Source organism: Toxoplasma gondii, chromosome VIII (assembly GCF_000006565.2).
Source record: "Toxoplasma gondii ME49 chromosome VIII, whole genome shotgun sequence".
NCBI lineage: Eukaryota > Apicomplexa > Conoidasida > Eucoccidiorida > Sarcocystidae > Toxoplasma > Toxoplasma gondii.
Window position 1 is genome coordinate 218,437 of NC_031476.1, and position 27,886 is coordinate 246,322.

Consider the following 27,886-nt stretch of genomic DNA (forward strand, 5'->3'; position numbering starts at 1 on the left):
GAGATCTCCTTTCAAAGCCACAACTTAAATTCTCTGAAAAAACCTTCAGAATCTACGCCAGCAGCCGAACTTTCAGTCTACACTTCCCAGGGAAAGCTAATAGTACTCCTGTCTCAGGTGACGACTTCCAACATGATGGTACTGATATTACTACCAGCGCATGAGTGGCCGTTTTCCCTTGCTTCTAATACGAGCGATAACAGAAATCCATACGTACTCGGCCGACAACACACGGATGCAAAACAATCTCCTCTGCCGTCAACAAGTATCTTACATATACACACATACATGTGTGTATTCGTACACGGGCATATATATACGTGTAATTTGTATTTAAAGGTACAGTTATTTATATGGAGTCAACCCCCAAGGCAAGCGCGCTGGGTCGTTTTTCCTCGGGATTGGAGTCTTGTATCGTTTTTCGATACATCTCTGTTCCTGCCTTTTGTGTGGCGTTCTGTGGTCGCCCTCTAAATGTATAACGGGGTGTCAGCTCAGATACAGAGACGTATGTTTCTTTTAAAGCTCGTTGATTTGCTATGCTTTCAGTTCCTGTCTTCCTGAACTCAGCTCATCAGTGATGAAGTCCGAAGCTGGAACTGGGGTTTTCGACCAGAGAAGTAAGACTTGTTTCCGCCGGGATACCCTGCCTTTGAGAGAAACCAGGTGTGACCATCTCCGGTGTTGCTGACACTGCTAGTAAAGGCGAAGAACCGTTTATTCTATCAGTAGTTACGCGAGAAGCTGACTCCGTTTGCCGTGACCCGAAAACGCGTGTTTTACTGCGTTCCCTCCGCGGATCTGTGCTCTGTTTGTGGAACATATCATCACTTCTCTTGTTTTTCCCACAGAAACACAAGTCCTGAAAACCAAGGTCTCTTTCCACTGAAACAGAAGCTCTGGTGACTGCTCGGTGGCACCCCGGAAAGCACCGCAGGTGTATGCACAGCTGGGCGGCATCGATCTAGGGCAACAACTTCGCTGTGTTTCTGCATCGCTTTTTGGGAGAAACTCCTACGGAAAGAACGCGTGGACGCGGGAGTGAAAGAAGGAGGAAGAAAGCACGATTGAGAAAGAACTGGTTCTCCATGGCTTTGCTCCATTGGTGTCATTTTAAAAGTGTCACAAGCCGCGTTTTCCGTCGCCATCGGCGCTTCTGGCGGCCGACACAGGCGGTGCATAGAAGAGTGGAATGCCCTTTCTGTATCTTCGAGGTTTCGGAAAGTTTTCAAGCTGCTGTGAATGCGAAGACATGCAGCAAATACCGATCATCATCAACTTTGATGCACAGATGGACGTAATCCGTCCAGCCGCACGGTGCAGTGCTAGCCTGAATCCACGTGGGTTTTCAGGCACTTGACTCTTGACTTTTTAACACTAAGGGCGTTGTCCGTAAAAAACCGTTTCAAGTCGCCAAACGAGGAGTAATTTATCCTCGGGAAAGGCTCCCTGATTTCGACTTTCGCTGCGTGTTTGAACTGCATGCAAAAATGGCCGCGAATCTGAGGCCGAGACACGCCGTCGCTTTCGCATTCTGCTTCTGCCTTCGTTGCCTTTTTTTCGCTTCCTTTGCATTTCTTGAGCGCACACTGCCGATGTTCGACGACAGCTGTTTTTCTCCGCGAAGTTTTCCAAGAATCTCTTTGCTCGCCAGGAGGAGCTCGACGGACGTGGTGGGTCACTCGTTTCCGCAAAGTTCCCTGAATTCGTTTTGAAGCTTCAAACCTCAGTGTAGAATTATACTTGTTTATTCGCGTTTTCACCAGCATACCTAAGGGGGATGTGTGATTGTTGGACTCGCATGTGCGTCCCTGCGTGTATCTCCAGATTCCTGGTCAATCGGCTTTTGTGTATCTGTGTCTACGCTGTAGGTACGGGAGTCACATGTCGTCGTGTGTGACGCAAACTGGATTTCTTTTTCCCCTCAGTCTTCTCGATTTTCAGTGCGGCTGCAGGGTCTCCTTGCGCTCCGAGTCGGTGAGCTGTCGCTGCACTACGAGGCCCTCTCCGTCTTCGAGTCAGCTACGCCCCGTCCCATCCGTCGCCTTCTTCCTCTTCTTTCCTTTCAGCAGGGCAGCGCCATGGAACCGCCAGTCGGTGCTTCCGACGAGAAGCGAGGAGAGACGGCGTCTCGTCTCTTGGATTCCTCGCAACGTCAGAGCTTCGATGGTACATCGACGAGAAGCAGCGATGACGTTGCTGCCCCGTTCGCGGCGTCGCAGACGGATTCGGGGCAAAGAGATTCTCCCAGGAGAACTGTGTCTTCCTTCAGCTTCGTTTCTCTCGCGTCTGCGGTCTCCTCTCTTCGAAATGCCTCCTCCGAACGCCTCTTGCGGAGGGTCAAAAATCAACGCAGTCAAGTCGAGTTCGCTTCATCGGGATCTTCGTCTTCTTCTCTCTCCTCTTCCAATGATTCCTCTTCATCTTCTTCTCCTTCTTTCTCTCATTCTCCCTCTTCTTCTTCCTGTACTTCTTCTGCGGCCGAACACACACACTTGTCTGGAGAGAATGAAGAAAGACGAGAAGGAAGAGCAGGAGAGACAGACGCCAGGGAGGCCAAAGAGGACCGAGGAGGAAGACTGGACGACTCGCGAATCGACGAGTTCGACTTGCATGGAGCCCTTGTTTTCGACGACTACGAGGTATTGAATTATCCGGCAACTTCTCGTTCCATCTCGACGCTCGGACCCGGAAGCAATTCGACGTCATCTGGGGAAGCACCAGTCACAGGCGACCCACGAGCCGAGACTCGATCGAGAAACGGCGTCGGCGCTTCCAGGGAAGAGAAGGCGCAGGCCAGAGACTTCCCCGCAGGCCGCGAACTGTGCGGTGACACTCTCGGCACCGCCGAGTGCATGCAAGCCACCGCGAGAGCCGATGGAGCGGACAGACCAGAGAGACAGACCGAGAAAGTACCGGGTGCAGATGTGGGCATCTGTGGCGATGGAACTTCTCTCCTTGTTGAGGAAGAAGCGATCAACTCCCCGCGACCTGACTGCACCAACTCCTCTCGTTTTTCTTCCTCTCGCTTCCCCTTTTTCTGGTCTTCCTCCACCACTTCCTCTGTTTCTTCTGTTTCCTCTTCTTCCTCTTCGTCGTCCTTTTCTTTCTCGACTTCCTCTGGGGAGGCGTATGCAGTGTCGCGAGGCAGTCTGCGAGGCACAGGTGTCTCCTCTCTGAGTCGAGAGACTCGGTTTCTGTGGCACCCGCTGATCACGCGCTGCGTATACGGACCGTTGGTGAAAGCTCGCTTCTACCTCATGATGCATCCTGGAGAGTCGACAGACGCCGTCGTCGTTCTCCGCCTGTCCGACTTTCTTGTTCGTTACGCACGCTCCACAGGAGGCCAGGAAGCGGAGAAGAAAGAGACGCGAGAGGAGACGACGGAGAAGAGCGAGGAGAAGAAGCAACTGGAGGAGGAAGAGAAGAAGAGGCGGCCGGAGGAGGGTGGGAGAAGAAAGGGAAGTAGGGGACGCGCCGGGGGAGAAGCAGACGACGAAGAGGACTGTAGCGGCGCTAGAGAAAGAGCTGAGATCGCAAAAGAACGAGATTTCGCTTTCGGCGAAGAGAGGGGGGACGAACGAGCAGGACGAGGATCCGATGCCGAGCAGATTGTGGCCGTGGATGTCACTGCAGTGGAACAGCAAGTTCTGCAGATCTTCCGCCGCAAGCCTCAGGGGATCGTCATGCTCAACGACCTGCCTCTGTCGTGTCTAGCGCTGAAGCTTTTCGAGGAAGAGGCGAAAGCGGGAGACACGAGAGGCGCGAAGAAACCCAGAGAACGCGAAGGGCAGCAAGTTTCCTGCAGGCGCGGATCAACTGTCTCTGAGCTTCTCCCCGCCTCCTGCAGTCACTCAGGTGCCAAGACACTGAACGCTTGCGACCTCGCAGACAGGAGGAATGGAGACAGCGAGGACCAGCCTGCCTCTTCTGGAAATGCAACGTCGAGAAAGCGAGCCGTTCTTGTTCCTTTCACGCAAGACGTATTCTCCTCCTCTTTCCTACACGCAATTGCTGCGCCTCTCGGAGTCTCCTCGGGTGGCTCCACTGTCTCTTCTGACTCCTTTCACCCTCGGAATGCGACTCAAACCCCCCACACAGGCGGCGACAGCGCCCCGAAGAACGTCGCCTGTTCGCCAGGTTCTTCTCGCTGCCCTACCGCCCCAGCACACTCTGGACGGCATGCAGAGACGCAGGCAGAGCGAAGCGCAGTGAACGTGGAAGAGGGCCAGACAGAGGAGGAGGAGGAGGAAGAGGAAGAGAAGAAAGAAGAGGAAGAGAAGAAAGAAGAGGAAAAGAAGAGACTGTGCGAAGAGGCTGCGTTGGCAGCAGCCTTGGAGGCGGCGAGAGAAGCAGCCGCACGCCAAGACGGAGATTTCGAGGGAGAAGAAGCGAGGCTCGCGGCGGAGGTGCAGCGCCACAAGTCGACTTCAGCGTTTCGACAGAACTTCCTTTTCGAAGACGAAGTCGAGGAAAAGGACGACGAATGGATCGACGCTAGAAAACAAGGAAACAGCCCCGTTGTGCTTCTCGTCATGCGCAGAGGCACCGACCTTGCACACCTCGCTGAACTTGACGGCATTCGCCACGCATGCATCACGCCCATTCCTCTGCAACTTGGAGATCACATCTACCGCGCTATCAAACCGAGAGGAATCTTGTAGGCCGACAGTTCTCGCAAACGGATCCTTTCGATCTGTCGGGGGTCTGTGCCTCAACGACTGAGAGCAGAACTCAGGATTTCAGCGTAGACGCAGGAATCGCGTACAAACACCGCTCTACCGCCATAAAAAGAAGAAGCTTACGATGCATTACCACACATCGGATCGCTGTCCAGACTTTCAGGTTTCATCCTCTTGCCCTGCATGCGTGGGGGACTCTGTCGACCTAGGTCTGTTCGTGGGTGTATGGTTTCTTTTTCAGTTTTCAAAATTATCTTTCTGCAAATCTTATCTCTCCACACGGTTGTGTGAAACGTGTCAGGTCGATAGCAACTCACCATGGCATTTACGCTGGACACGGTAAGCGGGACCCCGAGAAAAAATCAATCATTTGTTTCTTCCTTCTTCGATGCACTGGCGCTATGATGTTGGTTTGAGCTTGTGGGGTGGACCGGATGAATTCTCTTTAGTCTAGTTTTCATCTTCTTTCTCGCAATTGACAGCTCTTTTCGTCTCCAGCAGCTTCGTCCTTCTCTCTTCTCTCTTTTCTCTGCTCTCTTCTCCGTTCCTCTTTGTCTCCAGTATATCCTTGCCTTCCTCGTTTCCCCCGCTGTCACTTCATTATACTAGTTAACAAGGTTAAATCAAACAGGCCTCAAGTGTGGGGTTCGAAGCGCAAGGTAGAGCGTAGCCTGGATGCCGAGCAAAGTGTTGTCCGAATGTCAGCCGGTTCGCTTGAGCTCGATTTCCTCGATTCGTTCACGTAGTTGTGAGTGAGTGTTATCTGCTTCCGCCGATCCTGTTCCGGCGAGCAGCTTATTGTCTCGAAACGCATGTGCCAGATGCGCCGAGTCTCGAGGCTCTCCTCCCTCTGTTTCTTTCTCCCAAGCTGCGTCTTGCCTTTTTCATTTCCTTTTTCCCTCTTTTGTGCACCTGTTAAAGTGTGAACGTCCAGTAGAACGAACGTTCCAAGAAGCTCCCCTGAATAGCTGAAAGCAAGAGTTGATCTCACCGTCTTTTCGTGGGTGTTTTCTGTGTGCATCTCGACCTCTTTGCCGTTACAGCGTATGGGCCTCGTCTGAATTTTTCTTTCGCCTGTTGTGTTTAGGTCGGGTGTTTCATTTGAGCGGAAATGAAAGACAAGGCTTGTGGGCTCTTTTGGCGAATCAGCGAAGTGCCAGGGTCCGCGTCACTTCCATCAGGCGCTTCATGGGCCGCGGCCGCTCTGCCCTCCGAGTGAAAATATATAAAGAAGAACAGTGCGACGACCACTTTGTAAGTCTTCAACACTGTATGCGTTCCCTGATGTGTTGCTCGCTTGTCTCTTCTGCCATCCAGTCTTCTTCGACTCCGTGTCATCTTCATTCGTGCGTTAAAACTAGGCATATGTATATATATATATATATATATATTATATCTGTGGCTCCAGTTGGAGTTCTGATCAGGGGGTCAGGAGACACGGGAAAGGAAATGCGATGTATAGCAGATTTGTCTCCACTATCGACGCGTTCGGGTGTCCGACCGTGACGAAACCCACAACCGCATTCATATATATATATATATCGATATATATTCGTTGGAATAGATTTAGATTTATTGAGAGGCAGGTGTACCTATAGCATGGTTTCGAGAACACTCAGTCTATCTATGAGTCTATTCCGGGCACACCTTGTCTGTGTTTTTTTGACAGTGAAGTGCCTGTGGAGTCCTTCCCGAGACTGCTTTCCCGCATGTATAGGTCCTTGCCTGTAACCACAGGGGGTGCATTTTCGTTTCTTTTATGTGTTGTCCCTTGGTTACTGTTGTGTCTGTGTCTCCTACAGACGGTGATTCAGAGAGCAGAGGAGTCCTTCGTGGAGCAGTCTTTTCCTTCCTACCACCTCCTGTTCAACAACTGCGAGCACTTTGCTGTTTTCTGCAAAACTGGAAAAGGAAAGAGTTCCCAGGTCGAGAAAGCTGCCGTTGCTGCAGTGGCAACAACTTCCTTTCTAGTCGGGGCAGGGGCCACCGCAGGCGCGGCAGCTCTTGCCGCTGCTGTGCTTGAACGGAGGCTCCGGCGTCCTTGATTTTTTTTATATATCTATATATATATATATATCTATATATATATATATATTGCGTGTGGATGTGCATGTTTATCAAAAACCACACGTGACTGGTTTCGATTCGTTTCTCAGTCGTAGCCACTTCGTTCCACGTTCTGATGTCTGCAAGAAGTGTCTGCATTGCTCCGCACGAACGTCGCTCTGTCACTGGAACTTCCCGGCTAAGTACCCCTTTTCTCTGAAACACAGTTCCCTTCTCGCCGTTAGTATGACCTCAAAGTTACTAAAAACCATTTAAGCACAGATGTGGGGCAGGGCACTTCTGAGATGGAAACAGACTGCTCGCTATATTCGAGTGTTTGGATCACTTTTAGACATTCATTTCTTGCTTGCCAACGGAGTTTTTCTTTGCATATTCATAGGAAGCCGATTTTCGTCACAAGAAACAGTTTCTGCCCGGGAAGAAACACTATCGAGCACCAGTCAGCACTATGCCTTTGCTTGTCCAAGACCCTGCCCATGGGAAGCTAGAAGGCCTTGGGACCAGGAAGTGAAGTTTCTTCCTACAGGGAAATTTCTCGTGCGGAATTCTGTTCGTTTCACTGGGAAACGTACTGGCAAATAGCACTGAAGTTATACACGTATAGCTTGTCAAGGGTGCAACAGAAAAACACACTGACACGCAACTGCTTACTTGCATGGCTCAGGTGTCTGTTCTCTATGCGGTACATCTTGCGGTGGCTTCTGTCTGTCTTGTATAACCGAGTAGCAGATGCACAGATGGGCCTAATTAATCCGTGTACGGCTTGTGCCTAGTTGTCTCTTGAGCTTCAGCAGAACCGTAGTTCAGCGGCACTGGAGTTAGTTTAATTTAAGAAAATAATAGACAGGTTGCTAAACATGTCCGTTCTTCGAAACGCACTTGCCTTCTCGCCGTGAGTATGGTCTTACTGTACTGGAAGCACCGGGTTTTTCTGCAATTTGCTGTTGTTGCAAAGAAGCGGCTTCGCTTGCCCTACGGTTTCAACCCCTTCCGCAAAAGTTTTCCTTTAACGTGTCTCTCTGACGCTGTTGAGAAGCATATATAATGGAAGACATTTAACTGAGTCTACCAGACAAAACGCGCTAGAGTATGTATGGAGAGAAAGCCGCGGACGTGACAGACACAACAGGACTCGTCTAGTTTTTTGTGACCGCGAATTTGAGGGAATGCATGTCATGTACTTGCGGTCGTACTATCGCGCTTATTCCAAAGACGGTTTGCGGAAGAAACGAAATTAGAGCCTGTGGCATTTAGCTGATTTTAACACACGGCTTTATGACTCCGCATTCGATACCGTTGCACAAAATGATGAATTGGCGCAGTTAGTATCCGGAAACTCATCCCTCTGCACAGACACGTGAGACACCATTTTTCAGTGCGTTGCTTGGGCCAGAAATTAGGACCCCTCGGCGTCAAGATCGGCAAGAAAGAAAGGGTTTCAGTGCTTCTTTCGCACAGAACTTGTCGAGGAAAGAATAAACCCTGCAAGGGAAAGAAGGAAATACAGGAACGCGGCTGTTGGCGCGTCGCTAGTTGACCCCGTTGCGTACTGTCGGTGTGGCGGCTGGCGGCACGGTCGCCTTTTTCGTTTTTTCCAATTTCCCGTCACTCAAGTTTTCAGTCAGCTTCGTTTTCCCTGCTGCGATTTCGAGGCTCTATCGCCCAGCTTGCAAACTGAACGGAGACGGCAGACGAGGAAAAGCTGCGTTCCCGTTTCTAAAGAAGCGACCGGAAACCGTGTGCCTAGGAAGACGTTGCACGTTTGTATCGAGATATCTCGAATGCATTTTTTCCGGCTGCTCTGGGCTCCATTTTTCGTTGGCGAGCAGCGCTTTTTCGTGTCAAGGTGTCATTTTTTCAGGCTGGCAATCCCAGATGTCACTGGTGGTGTACTTGGTGTCTTTGTGAGAACTCGTTTCCTTGACGTGAGCCTCTGGCTGTTGTGTCGTGCCAGGTTTCTGCGTGCTTCTTCTTAGCTGCCGACGCGTTTTTGCACGGTGTTCCCTTCAGGTGTTTCCTGTCCAATCGAACGCAAAAGGCGTATTTAATGCAGTTCCGCATGGCGTTAAGTGAGAGCCGTTTTGCTGTCTGGGGTCACGAACCGGTTCTTGTGCGCTCCCCCAGAGTTGTTCGCTTCAGTGACCCAAAGGATAAGTTTACCCGCTCGTTTGTGTGTTCACTTCACCATTAAAGATGCACTGACTGCTGACTTCCTTCATCAGATGCGTGCGGGGGACGACTTTTTCGGTACCGATTTTATGGAAACCAAAGCTGCCTCACGAAATTTACGGCAGGCAGGATGGGACAGCATTCTTTGGCCGTGGAGTTGTGCTAGACCCAGAACTAGGTTCCAGAAACCACTCACGTTTATGCCAGCCGAGACGGAGATGCAAGTGTGCGAAGGGAAGTGGAGATTCTTCGGGAATGGAAAGTCGAAAACGTGGAGCTCTGGCAGCGAGACCTGCCGGAGCACACACTGCTGCACACCCCGACGCTTCACACAGTAAATTGAAGGGACCAATAAATCCCGAGAAAGAGGCATTGGCGACTTGTGCGGCTTGTGGACAGAACATTGGGGCCGGCCAAAGGTTCATAGAACTGTCGGTGACGATACCGACGGCGTCGACGTCGAATCGTGTTAACGCGCAACAGCGACACGGAAAACAGAGTGGTGGTTCTGGCGTGCGAAGCGCCTCTTCGCGCAAATCAACGGTTAAGGCACTTTTCCACTTGAGTTGTTTGCGCTGTACAGAGTGTGGGAAAAAACTGTCAAGCCCGTCAGATGAAACAGCGTCTACCTCTATTGTTCTTTGCACGCAGTCAGCCGTCGAGGCACTGACACGGACGCACCCCACTGTAACTTCGATCAGTAGTGTTCGGTCTAGAAGACCAAATCTGAGGGCGACTTCCAACCAGGGAAATTCTCCGGCTCGTGGGGCTCTTCTTCAGTACTTTGTGGCGCACGAGAAATGCAAAGAACGCCCGTGCGTTGTGTGTCACCGTCCAATATCGCTCAAGGAACCCAGGGTTGCGCTGCCTAACGCTGCGGGTGCGGGGGGAGGGGGGGATAGTAGAACGCAGAACAGTTGCCAAATGCGGGGTCCGGTAGAGAAAGGAAATGGGAAATCTGTAAGAGGCAATCAACTGGCAAATGCGTCCAGGAGAGAAGAACTCACTGAGTTCCAGCATATCGCCTGCACGAAATGCGCCTTCTGTGGACAAGGCTTCGACGCTGACAAAAACTCGAAACCGCTGGTTCTTTTCGATCAGCAGCGACAGCCGTACCATCCGACTTGCCTCGCTTGCTGTTGCTGTCACAGGCCGCTTCTCGGCATGTACGAAGTCCACGAATTCTTTGGAAAGCTTGATACGTGCGACCCGATCCTGCAAGACACTTCGAAACTTCTTCCCCTGCCGGCTGGACTCGCAGCCGCAATGGCAGAAGGCCCTACAGCTGGCAATCGTGATCTGGGAAGAGGGGAGAACTGTGAACTCCATCACGGGGAGGCACAGGACAAGGAGTCTGGAGATCGAATAACGCCCAAATACGGGGGTTTGTGTTGCGCCTGGTGCTCGGTACGCGTCCCACGATGTTTATGTTGCGAAAGACGATGTGCAGTGTACCAGAACGAATCCGGTAAGCACGTCCTGCCGCGTGCGATCACCCGAGAAGCGACTGCTGCCGCGAAAATGGCGGCGGACATTTCTCTCGGAAAGAAACAGCCACCGCCGCAATCGGGTCAGGCTGAACGTGGGGTTAACTCGATTACAACGAGAGCTGGTGTCACCGCCAGCTCAGCGACAGAGTTGTTCGGAGACGTGAAGGGAGTTGTGTGTGGGCAGTGTGCGAGTTTGCCGCATGTGACTACGGAGTCAGAATTAAGGGACACAACTTCCTGGGTGGGACAGGCCTTACGGCAGGCTGGTATTGTTTTCACCCAAGATATGATCCGGTTGCAAAAGCTGATCAAGACGATAAATGAAGAAGAAGCTCAAAGGCAGAAAGGAAAAAGGGAGAAACCGTGGCTCGTCCAGCGAGCCAGCGCTGTAGTGACCACAAAGACGCTTGTACGAACGCTCACCGCGAACAATATGGGCACTGCAGAAACGAAAAAAAAGACACGTGCCACGTCTTCCAGTGTCGTAACATGCATCGATGATATCGGGGTCCCAATAGAGCTGGTACATTACTCGACTCTGAACTCAGAAACACCTCCCACTTCCGGGGGGCGTTTGAGATCCCGAACGGCTCCCAGTGTGGTTACGTCAGCAGTGCAAACAAGCGGGAGACGGAACGTGGCTTCAGTCAGGGGAGGGGCAACCGGAGGATCTGCCGTGGGTAGTCGGATCGTGCGTTCCACAAATGCGGGAGCTCTGTACGGACGGGGCGAAGCGGCAGACACACCGTTTTCTAGAACTCTGTTTGGTAGGTGTCATGTGCAAGTCATAACATTGAATGTAGCGGGTGACTCTGCTGTGCAGTTCGATGCAGAGGTGAAGGCTCAGTCGCGCCTGAGCATGTCGAGACGGGTAACCGGAAGCATGCGTCATTCCGGTCCGGCAAAGGCGCTACCAGGATTGGAAAGGAAACAAACGGGAACCTCAAGTGCCTCCTCTAGCCGTCGGGGAGACATGCAAATCGGGCGCAAGTCGACGCTCGTCGGTCAGAATGTCCTTGATGTAGCGAGTGCCTATGCAGCTGCGCTGGAGGGAGACACGCAATCTCCAGAGATAACGGCTGAAAGTGGCAAGGGTGTCCAAAAAGGAAGAGTGAGTGACGATCGATCGCAGCCAGGGCACGATGCTGTCGTCGAAGCAGGGGCACTTCTACACGTGGGCTCTTTTGCCGGAGGTTTGCTGAAAACAAAAAGTGGCATTCATATTCAGGGGTTGAGTGTTTTAAGTGTCGAAAGAATCTGCGTTGTCGGTTCTGTGCCACGAGTCATGGTTGTGCAACACATGGGGCACGAGTGGCTGCACGCCTATCTCGCCTGCAAGCAGAAGAAAATCAATGACAATGTTATTGAAGAAGGGGCCTGCAACGTGGCCGCGACGGAGGTGCTGTTGCGATTTGGCGCAGAACTCCGCTTGACGGGTCAGCAGGAACCGACCACAGGCAACGTCCATGTTTTCGAGGGAACGATGAGGAGCGACTTAGACAGCGTACAGTACGAGATGCTTATTTTGAGGTACAGAATGTGGAAGATGAAGGAAAGCAGGGATCCGGTGTATGGGGAAGGCTACAGAAAATGTGTGAGCATCATCAGAGCCGAAGGACTCTCACTTGTAGAGTTCGTCAGGCGGCTGCTGAAAGGGTGATGGCAGACTCTCTTCTTTTTGTGATACCGAGACTCCCGACGATCAGTGAATATCATCAGTTTTATGTGTTTATGTCGAGTCAGTGAGCGTGCAACTGCATGCGCTATTTGGTTTTACTCAATCTGTTTTGCGAGGGAATATCTGGGAATCAAGTGTTCCATGCAGCACGAGGGAGGACGGCACGAATGAATGAGGAGGTTGTGTCTTGTGCAAGTCACGAAGCGGCGTTTGAGATGCGTCTAGCAGACGGTATTTGCAGATGCTTTCGCAGATGGGGATTCGTGAAAAAGAACCGCTAACAAAGTGCGAATCACGAGGCAGGCGGACTGAGACTGACGTGAGAGAGCAGCCACTAATACGAGGGCGTAGTCTTCGAAATTTTGCAGAACATGCTTTTGGCAGTGAGACGGGACAAGCTTGCTGTTCACGCAGGCGCTGTGGGCATCAAAGACGTAGCGTGCGATGTCCCAGAATGGTGACCTACCTCGCATCTCCTTTCATCAGTGTGCGGCTCGTGGTCCGAGCTGTTTCCGGTAACTAGGTGCTCTTTGTGTGGAGTGGGATAAACTACCCACAGCCGGAGGATCGACCATGCTCAATGAATGGGCTGATTTGCCGCTGTTAACACTGGATTGGATACCCAGGGACTGTGCTCCCATTAATAAGAACCATACCACCGTTTTCTTTCCACTTTGTGAAGCTATGGGAGATAAAAAATGTGTCGTGCTGATTCCAACTCGCGGGAATTTTCACTGTTTGGGGAAGTAGTGTCTGCGTGAGGCGCAGCGTGACCGCTTCCTCGACAACAGCTGGCTGTGGTGTGCACCCGGATTACCACAGAAAGTCTCTCCTGTCGTGCGAGTTCAGCGAGAAGATTGTTGGGCTAGGCAACAATTCGTTATCACCTCATTTTCAACCGTCTTGGCTGCATGCGGAGGATCCAATGTCATGTCCCTCTTGTGGGAGCTTACTTGCGTTCTTAACCGAGTTAACTAGTTACCACTGCCGCTGCCTTCCTCGGATCTGTACTACCATGGGGACAATATAATGAGGAATGTTGGGACCTCTAGACATGGCAAACGCTGCCAGCTGAGTGGACTGATTCACCGAGGAGATGCACATCTACGGTAACAGCCAGCAGTACGGTTGTAGTAACTCGTATCACAGTGAGCTGAGTCTCAGATTGAATGGCTACAAGGATTGACACACAGCAGATTTCTTCATCAGCTGGATCGCTCTTTCCACGAGGGAAAACGGTGCTCGTTTATTCCAGCCTGTTCTGTTGGCAGAGATGTTCCGCCCATGTAGCCGCCGGTGCAGAAACCGTACACATGTTTTTGTGACTGGGGAAACACAGATTCGATATGATGCAATGTCGTGAGTGGGGTCGTCCTCCGGTCAAGACCAGTTTTCCGGTACAGCCCGATGGTGTGGAAGATTCGTGAGCTTTTGGTTTGAGTCTCAGCTCTTCTTCAGTCGACCTCCGATAATGGATTCGCGCTGGCCCGGAGCTCCGGCACACCGGCTGTTCCATCGGCGATTTCAACAGTGGTAGCTTCCGGCTTTGACAGTTCTCCGTTTCCTGTTGCCTCAGTCGATCCTTGCTTGGTCTTCGAGTAGCGCTTGATTGGCGTCACTTTCGTTTGCTTCTCCTTTGACTTGTCTTCTTCCTGTTGCTCGTCGAGCCAGTGGAGCCTGTAGAAGCGACGATGATGTCAGGCAGTATATCAGACGCTAACTCTACACGACGCTGTTGTGCACTGTGGTATGGATTAGCATTACCTATAATAATCAAAAGAATCGTACTATTTATCCAAACAATTACCCATGCGCTGGCTGCATTTCGAGTCGTGAATTATTGACGAAGTTCATACGCATCTGAACGAACTACAATGCATCCAAAATTCATTAAGTTCTTCGGTGATTCGTTAATACTGACGACGACACAGTAGAATATGTGACGGTTTTGAACACACATACCAGTTAGTGTGACTCTGTCACTTTCCGAGAATGCTCAACAGTTGTGTCTTCCAGGATTGCAGAACGTTTTTCCGAGCGACACGTCGCAACAATCAGGAGATTCAAATAACCTTCGAAACTCCATGTGGTTATGTAGAGCATGTGGCATTGAGGTAACGCTGTTGTTTGCCACGGATGGTGGAACCGACGAAATGTGACGTGTCTATCCATGGTTGGGATAAGGAGACCTTGACGAGGATCACTTTGACGACAACTGCGTTCTTCACCGTAGCCTTACCTATTTCTTCTCAGGTGAGACACAACAATCGCGTTCAGCTTCGGTACGGTTTGGGCGAGCGTCTGAGAAAAGTGCACATCACTGCTGTGTCACACATGCTTGTCGTTTTCAGTGCCTCCTACAGCAGTTTGGTTCTGTAACTCTTCAGCATCTGTAAGATACCACCTGGCACGGTTTTATCCGCGGCAGTTGTGTTTGTAGCACCAGCTTTGAGTGACCTCTTATTTAGAAGCCACATGAAGAAGGGGATCGATGGGAGCACGATCAGGCGTAGTCCCCTGCGTCACTTCATACACCATTCTCCAGATTTCTTCTTCTGTGGAATCTTTATCTAAGAAAAACAAGTAAGGAGTGTTCCACCATATGAGCGACAAAAACGAATATGGAGCTTCTGCGCGGAGATTCACGGCAAGAGTGCTTCAAAACAGTTGGCTACGCCAGTGACGCAGTCGTTACCTGACTGTGTGGCACTCACCCTTCCTTATTACATCAAACGCTTACAATGTAAATCGGGATGGCCCAGCCGTCGATCAATCCCAGCTGGACCACTGCCTCTGAGGTTGTATGTCGGTCGCAGTTTTTTGTGATTGGCATATCTAACTCTAGTTCCCTGTCGCCCTGTTGTTTCGTAGTAAAACACATGTGGCAGGGAATGAGTTCAAACAAGTTAGAATCTGTAGCTTGGGGCTGTTACTTGTCCTCATTCATTCTCATATCCAGCGCGAAAGTGTTCGCGTCTTCGCATGTTCACACAGCTTTGTCGACTCGTAGCTCCTTCGTTCAGGCAAGTCGAGGCTTAGATTTTGGCTATCCACAGAGTTACAGGTTATTTACAGAGCGACGACCCTCTGTTTCGGTGATACAATCATTCGTGTGTACAGACGTATCAGCAACAGAAAAGCTACCGCGTCAGAGCTAGTAGAGAAACACCAGCACATTCCCGGTGGCCTTCGTGGTCGTCAGTTGTTTAAGCGTGGTCACCTGCATAAAGAGTTCCTCCATGTATTTCTGGCTCCACTGCAAGTAGAGTTGCAGCGGTCTCCCAAGAAACGAATAGTTTGCGGCGTTCATCAAATTGCACAGAATAATATTTTTGTCTTCCGTGATAGACCGAGGAAATTCGGCTTGCTGTAGTTTCGTCTTCAGCAGCGATAAGCATGCTGTCTGGTTCTGATTGAAACAACGAAAAACACGTCGGACCCTTTCGGAAATCGGCCACCATTTCGTACAGAGGCTGGCTCTGTACAACGCACCGCCTTAACTAAAGTGCTCTTCAGATCCCCAGTGTGTTTAGTGTAGTCGGCTGTCCGCAATCTGTTTTTCATCCAGTTGGATATACAGGGTGTTTTCTTTGGTACCCATTCGTCTTGACATTCCTTTTAAGTGTGGCCAAAACCAGGGAATATCAAAAATATACACTTTTGGATGCCCGAAAATCCACATGGGATGTTGATACACTATCACCGCAGTATGCTAGTCTGAGGGGAACACGCGGATCAGATTACTGCTTTCGCGCTGACTCGCGCGCTCACACAGACTTCAGCGTCTGTCTCACTGATGGGCAGAACCCCAGCTTGTGTTGTGGAAACAAAGTGCATGCTGTTCCGTTTCTAGTCTCGGTTGATATGCGCATCCATTCAAAGACTCTCTCTACTCCAGAGCAACATAGCTAGCAGATGCGTAGTCTCTCATGTTTTCACGATACTCACCGACCGACTGCCAGACTGAGAAAGCTGAATAATGATTTTTCGTAGCGCTATGTACTGATCTTCAGGGAAGGCCTGAATATTGCAAACACAGGCAGAAAGTATCACAGAATGTCTGTGTGGTCTACTCCCTCGCCAGGTCACATTCTTCCTCAGGGCCTCTCTTTATGTGGAACTGAAACAGCACAACCACCAGTTATTGTGTCTACTCCAGACTTCAGAAGTTATATTCTACCAAGGTACATCTGAAGAACACCATTCTGTTGTCGTTATTCTGTGGAATCCCTCCGCGGGAGTGCACGTGCCACATCACCCCGATTTTTCCTGTTGCATCGCATTCCATTCAATGACTGCCTTCTACCTTTGGGAACAGCACTCTGCCAGAAAGTTCAGATCGCTTGCGCTGTCTTTCTCTGCGTTATTTACATATAATTCCAGACACCCTCGTCTTTTCCGCCACACTGTGCGAAGACAGACATAGAACTGTGGTGTCTGTAGTTGCCGGTGAGCACCAATCGCTAGATCGAAAGCTTCTATAACCAAGCAGTCACCACTGGCGAAAAAACAAGTGATTGCTCTGCAAGCAGCGCTACGGTTTGTTTCTGAAACTGTGCAGGAAAGACCGCTGTTCGAAACCCACACACGTGCTTCGACCCCAGTCCAACTAACCAACAAAGGATCATTTTCTCCGAGCTTCTGCATCAGGCTGAATGCCGCCGCAACGTGATGGTGTTCAAGGACATTTCTGTCGTTGTATCTGGCAAACATAGTGAATCCGAAACTCTAAAGAAAGCATGTGTCTGTGCGTGGGTTGGAGTTCAGTGCCTAGTGCATGCGCCTTCTGAAGCCTGTGAGCCTTTTCCTGGATTCCACTGTACATGCTGAGGCCTCCCAGGGTGTTGTGAGACCTCGAGGGAAAGAGGCACTATAACCTCACTTTCTCTGTCTTCTACCGTTGAAGCATATCCACCGAAAGAGACATGCGTTGCTTGTTTTAATGCGCTGAATGCAATTTCTCTGTCACGTATCGTTGAGGCTTATCTACCGAGAGACACATGCGTGGCTTTTCACTGAGCGTCTCCTCCCGAGTTTACCTAATGGCTATGGCGTGCTGCGTTTTGATCAGAAAGGCAGACGAGAAGCCTGGGTGTTGGTAGTCCCAGACAACGGCTGCGAGAAGTGCCGCCAGGATCTCTCTGGAATTAAAGAACCCTTTGATTTGCGTGTCGAAGAAGGCGAGGAACAGATGCATGGCCTGCAGAACTTCTGCCGACCGGATGGAGTTGTGGAAAGGTGTTGTGGAGAAGGACGTTTTCTCGAGTTCCATGGCGAAGCGAAGCATGTTTTCGATCTTGAGATTGAAGAGTGAGCACACTTCCTGGAACGAGTCGCCAAAAACATGTCGGGCGAATCCAGGGTGCGAAACTGCAGACGAAACCCCTCTCAATTGCTCCCTCATATACAAGCATCACTGAAATTCTTTGTTGGGGTCACTAGGACTACGTGGATGCTAGAGGCTACGGTGCTCTAGCACCAGTGAGCACATTACCATAGCTCTTGCGTATCCATTCCTTCTGCTCAAAAAACTGAACTCTATAAAATCCTTTCAGCCAAATATATATACATATATATACATATATGTATATACACATATGTAAACGTACATATATATATATATATATATATGCCAGTATGTACGCTTATGCATGTAAACGCATTTATTAAGAGGAGGATGGATAATGCCGATGATTTGTGTGATGCACAAGACAGGACCGCAAACAACTGTCAAGGTTACCTGATGTTGAAGACATCGAACGAAGAGTTTTGGCAGAGCTGCTCGACCGGCAATCTGGAAAACATGCAGAGCAAGAGACGTACAAACTCCCTCGATAAAGTCGTCTACAGATCTGACAGCGTTTCCACACAACAGATTCTCCCCCACCGTCAACAACCCGTTCGGTTCGAGGGTGGTTCTAATCGGGACCTCGTTGGTGTCCTCCGGCAGATCTACTCCCTTTTATACCTGCAGTCGACTGAAACAGTCCCCCCACCGACGGGAGCATGGAAGGCCTTCCTGGGAAACGATCTTTGGAAAAAAATCTGCGTAATTGCTCTAAATTAAAAACAGAGAAGTCTTGAACTCTCCTGTCAAACGCTGCCAGGGGCGCTTGTACATACACACAGGACACGGGAACGTAGTCTGCAGGTCACCTCCCTGATGGAAAAATTTGTACGTTTAGTTTTGGTCGCACATTATAAGGGGGACTGCTCCTTTTTCTGTTTCTCCAAAGCCTTTGATTTGTGTTCTCAAAGCTCTTGGCGAACGGTCACTTTTTCGGTGTCGAATTCAGAGGGTCTCGTAGGGCCATGAGTCTGTTTCCTCACCACATGGAACCTGAAGACGTCGAAATTCCAAGTGATCAGGTTGTTTGCTAGGTAGCCCTCAATGGCCTAGGCAGAATGCAAACACGCATCCCGATAGAAGACTCCTGAAAAAATATCGTTTACTCAAAAAACACGTTTCAACAAGATCAGGAGTGTCTGTACCCAGCATCTACCACTGTTGCTTTGCAGGATTCCACGGCGTTTGCTGCTTCCTGCTTCCTCAGAATCTTTAAATCGAGCAAAAAACTCGAAGTCTTCCCTTCTGTGTTCCTTAGTCGCGGATGTTGCAGATTGTTCTCTCGGCCATCGGGGTCCAAACACTTTGTATACTCGGCTTTCTGCAAAGGAATGCATTGTTGATTCGGTTTTTCGCTATTCCTGTGGTGGGCGGCTGGCTTTCGAGGCACCTGGATGTCTCATTGTTCCTGGATACTGACATGGTCAAGGGAAACGTCGATTCCGTACTCGAGCTGGAGCACAGCTGGCATATCTGTCTCCGCGTCTCCTGCCTGGAAAGAAGGGAAATCAATCACTCGCAGCTGTATAAAAGAACCCGTCCAGGGGGGGCAGTGCACAGGCTCCCCCTTCTTGATTCCAGGTCGTGTTGTTGTACAAGCAAGCGGTGAAGCAGGACGAAAGACAGAAATGTGCAGGACGAAAGACAGAAATGTGCAGGACGACAACAGCTTGTTTCACACAGGAAGCTGGGCAGGAACAGGCAACAGACAAGCGCATACCCGCGCCTGTTTGAGAGCCTCTTTTTGAAGCACGAGAAGTCGTGAGACCGAAATATTGAAGGTTTGCACGTCTTGTCCACAGGCAGAAGGACGAAAAGCGTCATTGTCGTTGAGGCAGTGAACTGAGACACCCACTTGCATTGAGGAGAGAAGGGCATCATCAGCGGACTGACGGAAGGAGGTCAAACGCCTCGGCGCGCCTTTAGTTCATGTTTACTGTGTTAATTGGTCAGAGCTAAGATAAGCACTACGACAAAAAGTGAATCAATCGAACCGAACGGTGATATAACGGAGTGGTCAAGTCGTCTGGGATCCTTCTGGACACGCGAGAGTGATACAGAAAGCGATGTACTGCGTCTGTCGGCGCGCTCTAATTTTAACTTGATCTTTCACCCTTGGCTTCCCTCTACTGGCCTCTGTACTCCAAATGACCACAAGAAGCACTCTCGAGTTTCGCTGCAGTTCAGAAGCGTTTGTGCACGGTTCCACACTTGATCCGGCGACCATCACACACGCCTGCCTCGACCCGGAAACGCTTCTTCTCGTAGGTTCCCAGCTGTCCCGCTGTGCCCCCTAAAGTGCGACAGGAGAGAAGCAGACCGCGTTTACCTTTGTCATTTGCTTCACTCTTTCCAGAAGAATGTTCTCCATGTCGTCTGCCATCTGATTGGCACTTTGAGACTGAACAGATCCACCGAAAGGGAACAGAGGGCCGCGAGAGAATGCATCGCAGCGATGGCTTGTTGGTGTCTGGTAGTCATGCCAGGAAGAAGGAAAACGGGTTGCTTTTTCCGTCAACAACGGTGTACAACAACTGTCCAAGCCGCGTTATTTAGAGTGTATATACAGATGAATCACCCGCTGCCTCAAATCGGTGCACACGCTCTGCAGGTTGAGCTCTTGTTCCATTTTTGATGTTTGGAGACTATCCACGAAGAGAACTTTGCGTCGATCCTGGAACACCCAGTCCCTTCGCGCGACGTCAGCTCTAAAAGGAATTGCCTGAGCTACCTCTAGCGCAGCCTGCAGCATACGAGTTTACGTGCGAGTTCTCCGGCAGCCATAACTGAAGTGTCTGTGATCCCACGGAGGATATCGAAAAGCTTCATTTCATCTGTTGAGTGAAAGCCAAGTCGTCCTTCGCACCCTTCCTAGAGTGACGGCGTCTGCGAAACACAGGAACTCCTTGGTTGTTAGCAAATGCGGATTGTTTTTCTGCTGACCTGGGTCGATATGATCGAGATCCAAGCTTGAACGTGACTGTCCGTCTTCTTCTTTTCTTCCGATCTGGAAAACGCAATGCACAAAAAAAAGCAGGTCGTCGTGCGTCCACGAGAGAGCTGTCTGTCGCTCTCAGGCTCGGTCGAACGCACACTTAAGAAGAGAAGCTGACTCGGGGGACTTGTCACTCCTGCTTCTCAGCGCCAATGCAGATTTTCGCCGTCTGCGGGTGAGGGGGAAAACTGCCCGAGAGATCAGCCTTGGGCACGAGACAAAAGCTCCCACCGCCTACCCCATCTCGTAGAGTTTTCCAGAAGAAATGGTTTGAATAAGCCATTTTAGGCTGTCTTTCTCTCGAGTTGTCAGTTCCTGGAAAAGGAAAAGCCACAGCACAATCCTTATTTGTACGTTTGCCCGCTGGAGTCCTTAACAACGTTGATTCACCATAAGCATTGAACCAATCTGGTAGAAACGTAGAAGAAAGTAGCTAATCCGCCACGCTAGATGTATGCTGCCGACGGAGTAGCTCTGCGACTTATGATCAGTGAGGTCAGGGTCTGTATTGAAAAGAACCAATAGTGGCGGCAGGTGTCATCTGACGATCACAACTGTCACTCCCTTCAGCCGCAGAAAGAATCGAAACGAAATGCGTTTGTGTTGAGAGTCTGCGCTGTCAAAGCCGGCTGCATCCGTTTTCTTCTCTTTTTTATATATATATGAACAAACAATCACATGTCGCGTTAAACACAAAGCAACATACTATATCAGATTCTCTTTTCTCCCGTAGACATGAAGGCATGCATGTACATATGTCCTTTAACAAGGATACAATACAAGTATGCATGCACGTACGTGCGTTAGAGCCACTTCAAGATCGGCATGCACAGGATATAAAGGTAGCAAGACAGCCTGCCCTCCTCTGTTCCTCTCTCATCACCAAAAGCGCCTTGCGAAGAAGCAGAGATTCTCTCTCAAAACCGAGGAGAGAGCAGAATGTCACACCTCAAATTCGTTCACGTTGTGAAAGACACCCAGGCGAGCAGGAAGAATTTCTCTTTCATGAAAGGCATGAGCTGTGAATTTGTGATTTCTGCTGTCTTCGCCATCCGTGCACACCCTCTAAAAAGCCGTAGGTGTCTGCATCGAGTCTTGGACAGCCTGTGCATTCGTTTGAGCTGATATGGAAAACAGAAAAAGAACGAACCTCAATCTCCAGTGCCTTGTTTAGCACAGCTATAATGCGCTCCACTCTGCTCGTAAAAACCTCTTTCTTTCCAATCGCTAACGACCCTGTCGGAGGCCGGTGAAGCCGGTACAGGCGGACAAGCCGCATGATAAAGAGGACCTAAAAACAAGTGGCAGAAACGCCACAAACGACCTCGGTAAGACAAGACAAAGTCCAGAAAGAACGGGCCTCCAAGTAGAGGAAAAAACTCTTGAGGCCGACTCACACACGTATATCGGTATACATATGTGTATGTGTATACGCGCATGTGCGAATGAGGGATGTCATTTTCTATCTTTAGGTGTCGTTCTTTTTGAGATCGGTATTTGCGTCCACTTTTGTCCACATACGTGGGTCGTTCTACGAAGAACGAAATGCATGTCTCTTCGTAGCCACAGCGTCAAGAGTGAAGACTGTATTCATGACTTCTCACCTACGTTTGTTGGGTCTCCCCTGTCCCACTCAAGATATATATATCTATATATATATATAGATAGAGGGATAGATAGAGAGATAGAGAGATAGATAGATAGATACATGTGTATTTATATATGCGCGAGTGTTTTTAGTGGACGTAACTCAAAACTTGCATTGAGTGTCGGTCTCTCCTTTTGTCCGTACATTGCCAATGCCTTTGTTGATTTGGATGAAGAAGTCAACAATGCGGATGCCGAACCCGAAGAAAACGAGGAAGAAGTCTATGCAGTTGATGGGGTCGGAGAAGTAGATCTTCAAGCCGTCGGCGGCAATGCGGAGACAAATTTCAACGATGAAAAGAATCAGAATGATGAAGTCAACAACCTCCAGGATGCGGTCAGCCTGAAGGAGGCAGAGAAAGACAAAGCACCAAGCGCGGAAACTGAAAAGACATACCTGCTTCCGCTGTTCCTGCAGTTGCTGCGATTTCGTTACGGAATACACGGATCGGACTCTTGTTGGCCTGGCACCTGTTTAGTAACTGCAAGAACGACTCCTGCATCTGTTACTTTGCGGAGGGGCCGTCCAGTAGTTGTCTTCTCCACACTGATGAAAGCGAGACAAAAACCGTCGCTCTCTCCTATTGGGTGTGTGTGCCCATGAAATCGACATGGTGGTTCGTAAAAACAAGTGTAGAAAGTAGGTTCGTTTGCTCCTGGTATGCGCGCGAATCTGTACGTGTGTATAAAAAGAGGTTTTGCCGTCTGCATCAAACACGAACCTGGTTAAGGAACGCGGTCTCGTCGAAGAAAAATTGACAGAGAATCATGCGACACGTGAGATCGACGACCATCCAGCCGAGGAGCATAGTAAAGAACATCTCGAAGCCATTGTAGTTCACAATCTTCCGCGTCGCCTTTTTGAGTTTCACTAGGACGGGAGAAGGATGAATTTTGTACTGGAACCTGCTCTCGTCCGGAAGTTGCCGGCCACAGCGGCGCAGCATGGCGTACCTGAGAGAGAATCCGCAAACAAAAACGACTCAAAGATGCTCTTTCAGCCTTTTACCTGCATGCACGTTCGAGAAGCAGAACTTACCCTGCGTACCCCACCGAGACAAGAATGTTCATTCTTCAAACGAATCTCTGCAACCATGCGACCTATACAGACGCCCCCCCCCGTGTGCGTGTATATACCGATGTGTATTTGTCGTTGCTTGTTGGGAACAGGGAGTTTCTGGCCATGACTTGTCCCCGTTCTGTAGAAGACTAAGTATGCGTGTCTGCCAGAATCGATCTTCTCCCACGAGTCATCCAGAGAATTTTCTATGGCGTATCTCGCGATGGGCTGTTTATGGCTTTTCTCCATTTTTCGGGCATCGACGGCCACTCTGCGTTCAGTCTTATTTTCCGCAAGAATACACTTTACCAAATGAGCACACTGAAGAGGAAGCTGAAAAGCTGGTCAATGATGATGACGAGAACGAATGATGTCCAGAGCGTGCCATGTCGGGCAATATTGGCATCCATTGAGAGTATCCTACGAAGCAGCGTCATTTCGAACAGACCGGATACGTCTTCTCTCCCTTCCCTGGATAACTGGAGTTGTTTTCAGTGTCCTAGGATTATAAAATTCAGAAATGAAAGGTATGTAGGTGGATCGCTATCCGCCCTGCTTCTACAAAATGTAGGTACAAGATTGTAAATGGTTCCGGAGGATCTGCCGTAATGGATCACCGCATTCAATCAAAACTCTCCAGTTTACTGGCAAGTAGGTACGTAGGGAGTTAGAGGTATTCTGGTGCTTCCATGAATGGATTTCCTTGATGTGCTTTACGCCAGTGTCAACGCACATTATCGAATAAGCGAAGGTATGCTTCTGAACAGAACGGTACAATGCTACAAGCAGCAAAAAAAGGACTAAGGTCTTCGTTTCGACTCTGGACGCCACGTTGCTTCATGCACGTAACGAGGTCACGAAAATCACAGTCGAAACACTCGGAGCCGGTGACCACAGGAACCAAGTCAGGAGTCTCTCTTTCTAGTCCAACGTCGATTCTAACTCGCGGTCTGTAGTCCCCAAAACAAGCTTGTAACGAATCCTGTCTGAAAGAGGGTCACGTTTCCACTGCCCCTGCGTCGCGGAGGTTTGTGGGAGACGCACCCTAGTGAAAGAGAACGACAAAAACCGATGCGTTCTGGTTACCTTGTCATAGATGCGACCAAACAGAAGAACGAGGAAACGATAATGGCAGTCGCGATGATCTGCAGTCCACACTTGGACGCGACACGGCCGAGATTCTGGGGGTCCGAATCATCGATCGACATCGCCCAGACGACGAACGCGTCGAGTACAACATTCCACACAACCCTGGTTCAAAAACACAACGCAGATCGAGAACTGAATGCTGAACGATGCTTCACACAGAACCTGTCGCGCGAATTTCTAATCGCGGTGCAGCTCTCTGTACACGCCAGTGCAGCAAGTACAGTCGAGGGTGTGGAGAAGGCAAAGAATCGTACGTCGTTGATATTTCCAAATACACCAAAGATGAGTTTTTTCACTGGACGGCGAAACTGTGTTCAGGATGATACCACCAAACTGTAACCTGAAGGAGCCGTGTCAGATTTCGCCGTTGACTGGGGCAGTCCTCCAACATCTCAACTCTTAAAGGCCGTCTAAAACCAATGGGCTTTCTCCTCCATGTGGAAGGTGTATACAAACATACATATACATTATGCATACATATATATATATATATATATATATATATATACATATAGGTTTATACATCTGTGGGTGTAGACTTGTTGTGCTATTGAATATGTTGTTTTTTGTCTGCTTTGAAAGGAGTAGGGCTTGTGATATGGCATTTTGTCCTCTAGCGCGGAAGAGGGAGCGACTCTTTCACGACTCCAATAAGACCTTGAAAAGGTGCAGAACGTACCCGAGAGCAATCGTAATGAGGATGCGGACGATGTCAAAACAGAAGGCGGTGTCTGCATGTATAGGTTGAGAGTCCGGACAGGAAACCTAACCTCCGTGGCGATCCGTATTGGAAACCCTTGCACGCTTGAGTTTCCGCGTCGAACTCTTTCGGCAACACGAGTGTCTTGCCATGGTCCATGACGGCATTTTGGTCACCACAGAAACCATGGGGGTAGATTTCTCTCCTACTCCTGATCGCTTTGTGCCGAGTCCGAAACTCTTTAACAACTGTTCTCTAGACTGTCGCAGACTCCAGTCTGGTAGTGCTTGCTGACAATGCTTAGGACTCGAGAGGCACCGTGATTTTCCAGCCCCTCTATTTGCCTCGGAACTTTAGAATCGGGTAACGAGTTCCTTCCACTGGAGGGTAAGTGCACTGAAGTACAAAGTTTCATTCAACTAAGGTACTGGAGAACAAGAGCGCCGTGTTCACATATGCATTTGTCCAAGGCCGCTTCGATTGCTAGGGCGCTACCCGGAGCGACTACATTCTCCTAGAACCTCCACAAGTGGCGCCACGTGCAAAGGTGCAGATACGTGGTGGGTTCTGTAGAGTAAGAAGCAGAAATGGAAATATCAAACCTCTTTTTGGATTCCTTAGAAGCAGGAATCTTTTGCACTCGCTCCTCATGGGAGCTTGTACGGCTTACCTCCTATACACACTTGGTAGCGAAGTGTCACATGCTGGCATTCATCTGTCGGCTCGACGCATAAAAGTGATGGAGGCTCGCTTGGATTGCACTGGAGAAGCCAACACACAAAGGGGGGAGAAAGTCCCCACATAGAGAAGCGGCGATAGGAGAAAGTTCATGAAGTCATCTCAAGCATCGAATTCTCTGATTGGGTCGCGAGTAAGAAAAGGGGTTCTGTTGAACCATGTGGAAGTCATTGGGAGGATTCTGTAATGTCGCGTGGTCTTATCTGTTTGTTCTCTGAATTATTTCTTATCCCATTGGGGGAAGCTGCTTCACAGAAGCGTTCACACCTGTAGACCGCATGCCCCAACAACGTAGCTTCTCTTGCCCTCTTTCAAAGTCTACCTGGAGTTTTCGTCTGTTCTTTGAAAATAAGATGCACAGCTCACTGCGGGTCGCGTGTCTTGCGGCAATGATCCAGCTGGTGCCATCTGCAACCAGTCTGTGCCGGAGTCGAAGACGACTGGAGTTCCGTCGGTGAGTTTCTGCGTGAACGTGACCGCTCCGTTTGTTTTACACCCAGCGAAGCAAGTGTGCGTCCGCTCAACAGTTTCTCTGTCTTGCTGCAAGAACTGGAGTCTACCGGTGGTTTCGCGCATGATCTGGTAACAGCGCTCCCACGCTGTCCTGGCTTCCTTCTGCAGGGGAACATCTTTGCCGGGATAATGGTAGAAATACAGACTCGAGTAAGAGTTCCCTCCAAAGGTCAACAGGCTGCCATCATCTTTGGCACAGTTCAAGTCCGGAAAGGCGTACAGGACACAGTCGACTTTGCAGCTCAGCCGTTCGTTACAGTCATCGATCGAGTTGAAGGGAAACAACTGGGATAGGAGCTGAAGAAGACAGGACAGACGCGAGGAAAACACATCCTCACGTTCAATTCTGTGTGTCAAAACATTTGGAAGAAGTTCCTTTGGAGGGCTGCAGTTTTATTTTTCTTTTCCACGTACGCGCTCGCGCAGTTCGAGAAGCGAAGCGTACGAGGAAGGGTCGCCTTTCTGCCCCCATACTTACCTCAGTGGTGGTAGACGGGCTCGAAGGAATTTTGATGGCTGTGTAAGTGGTAAGCGTTGTCAGAAAGAGCAAGCTAGCAAGGTAATAGAGAAGGTGACAAGTTCGGACGAACAGACTTTTGCGTTCGTCTTCAGGCAAGTAGTACTGCGGACCGAGGCGCAGAAAAATATTGCTCGATCGAATGTGAGTACACAAGGAAGGCACGTCATTGGGATGCCGAAGATAACTGTAAAACCACATTGTGCGGCGAGAAAACTGACAAACGGAAACAGTGGGGAGTGCCCACAAGGGAGCATGTACTGGTTGAGACCTGCACCGCTTTACACCTCTGCACACGGTTCCCGTCGCTGCTTCCTCCAGCAGCCGGTGTGCCTTCGCTGATGTAGCCAGTGACTGATAAGAACAAACATGAACTATCTGTCAAAGCTTGAACCGCAGAGAAGGCTGACGTAGGCTGTACTGTGCGTCGGAGTCCGCTATTTGCATTGTTTCTCTGCGAGCGTGACATCCTGCTTTCTACGGCTCACACATTCGTTTTGCGTTGCGGGCCTCTCCATATACCACACCTGCCAGCAGCCCTTTTAGTACACCGGGTTTTGATCGAGATAGCTTTATGTAACTTGTGACTAGTTACAGTGAGTCATTGCAAGTGGGAATTCGCTTGTACGGAAATGCAATACGGACAAAAAGGCTGTCTTCAGAACGCTCGAGAGAGAGACATTTGGCAGCAACAGTCTTTCACAAACACTGGAGACGATCCAAACGAGAGGGACATTTATTCTCAGAAGCTAGTCCTATGAGGCGGTTCTGCCCAAGAGCCCGGGCTTCTTCATCCTGAAACCGGTTTTTAAGCAGAACATCTCGCCGCTGTTAATCAAGCAAGCTCTGGCTAGTAAGTTGGGAGAGGATAGACGCGGCTGTGGAGGATTCCCGCGGAATGTTCTAAAGAGCACTGTCATAATGAACAGAGACAGCAAAAAAGCGTTCGACTCTTGGACGCATGCAGCAGGTCTCCTGCACAGGATATGATTCCTCATGTGAAGACATGCGGCCACAGCTAGCAAAAAGAGAGGATTGATCGGCAACGACTTTGCCAACCCCCCCAGGAGAAGTGCGGGAAAACACCGCTTCGGGTAGCTTTTTTCTGCTTGCACTACGACCAGCAGAATCAAG

At 49.9% G+C, this 27,886-nt stretch overlaps 3 protein-coding genes across 3 annotated transcripts; 2 read left to right on the forward strand and 1 right to left on the reverse strand.

Annotated features, from left to right (window-relative positions):
• Window positions 1–2,081: 2,081 nt before the first annotated feature.
• TGME49_229380 (hypothetical protein) lies at window positions 2,082–6,727 on the forward strand (the record flags this gene model as incomplete). The annotated part of the gene is made up of 4 exons (XM_018780231.1): window positions 2,082–4,660; window positions 4,984–5,021; window positions 5,770–5,936; window positions 6,485–6,727. 4 exons carry the CDS (start codon window positions 2,082–2,084, stop codon window positions 6,725–6,727), a joined length of 3,027 nt encoding a protein of 1,008 aa, XP_018636911.1.
• Window positions 6,728–9,173: 2,446 nt separating this feature from the next.
• Window positions 9,174–12,453, forward strand: TGME49_229390 (hypothetical protein; the record flags this gene model as incomplete). The annotated part of the gene is made up of 1 exon (XM_002367842.2): window positions 9,174–12,453. One exon carries the CDS (start codon window positions 9,174–9,176, stop codon window positions 12,066–12,068), a length of 2,895 nt encoding a protein of 964 aa, XP_002367883.2. The 3' UTR covers window positions 12,069–12,453.
• A 1,087-nt stretch (window positions 12,454–13,540) lies between these two features.
• On the reverse strand, window positions 13,541–26,953 carry TGME49_229405 (3'5'-cyclic nucleotide phosphodiesterase domain-containing protein; the record flags this gene model as incomplete). Its single annotated transcript, XM_018780232.1, has 22 exons — window positions 13,541–13,763; window positions 14,326–14,387; window positions 14,827–14,943; window positions 15,307–15,495; window positions 16,035–16,106; window positions 16,701–16,788; window positions 17,126–17,409; window positions 17,827–17,880; window positions 18,417–18,482; window positions 18,854–18,925; window positions 19,763–19,834; window positions 20,377–20,440; window positions 20,667–20,743; window positions 21,579–21,719; window positions 22,221–22,418; window positions 22,798–23,029; window positions 23,445–23,555; window positions 24,222–24,386; window positions 24,964–25,015; window positions 25,655–25,745; window positions 26,089–26,532; window positions 26,714–26,953. The coding sequence occupies 22 exons, from the start codon at window positions 26,951–26,953 to the stop codon at window positions 13,541–13,543; spliced, it is 3,114 nt and encodes a 1,037-aa protein (XP_018636910.1).
• Between the last annotated feature and the right edge of the window lie 933 nt (window positions 26,954–27,886).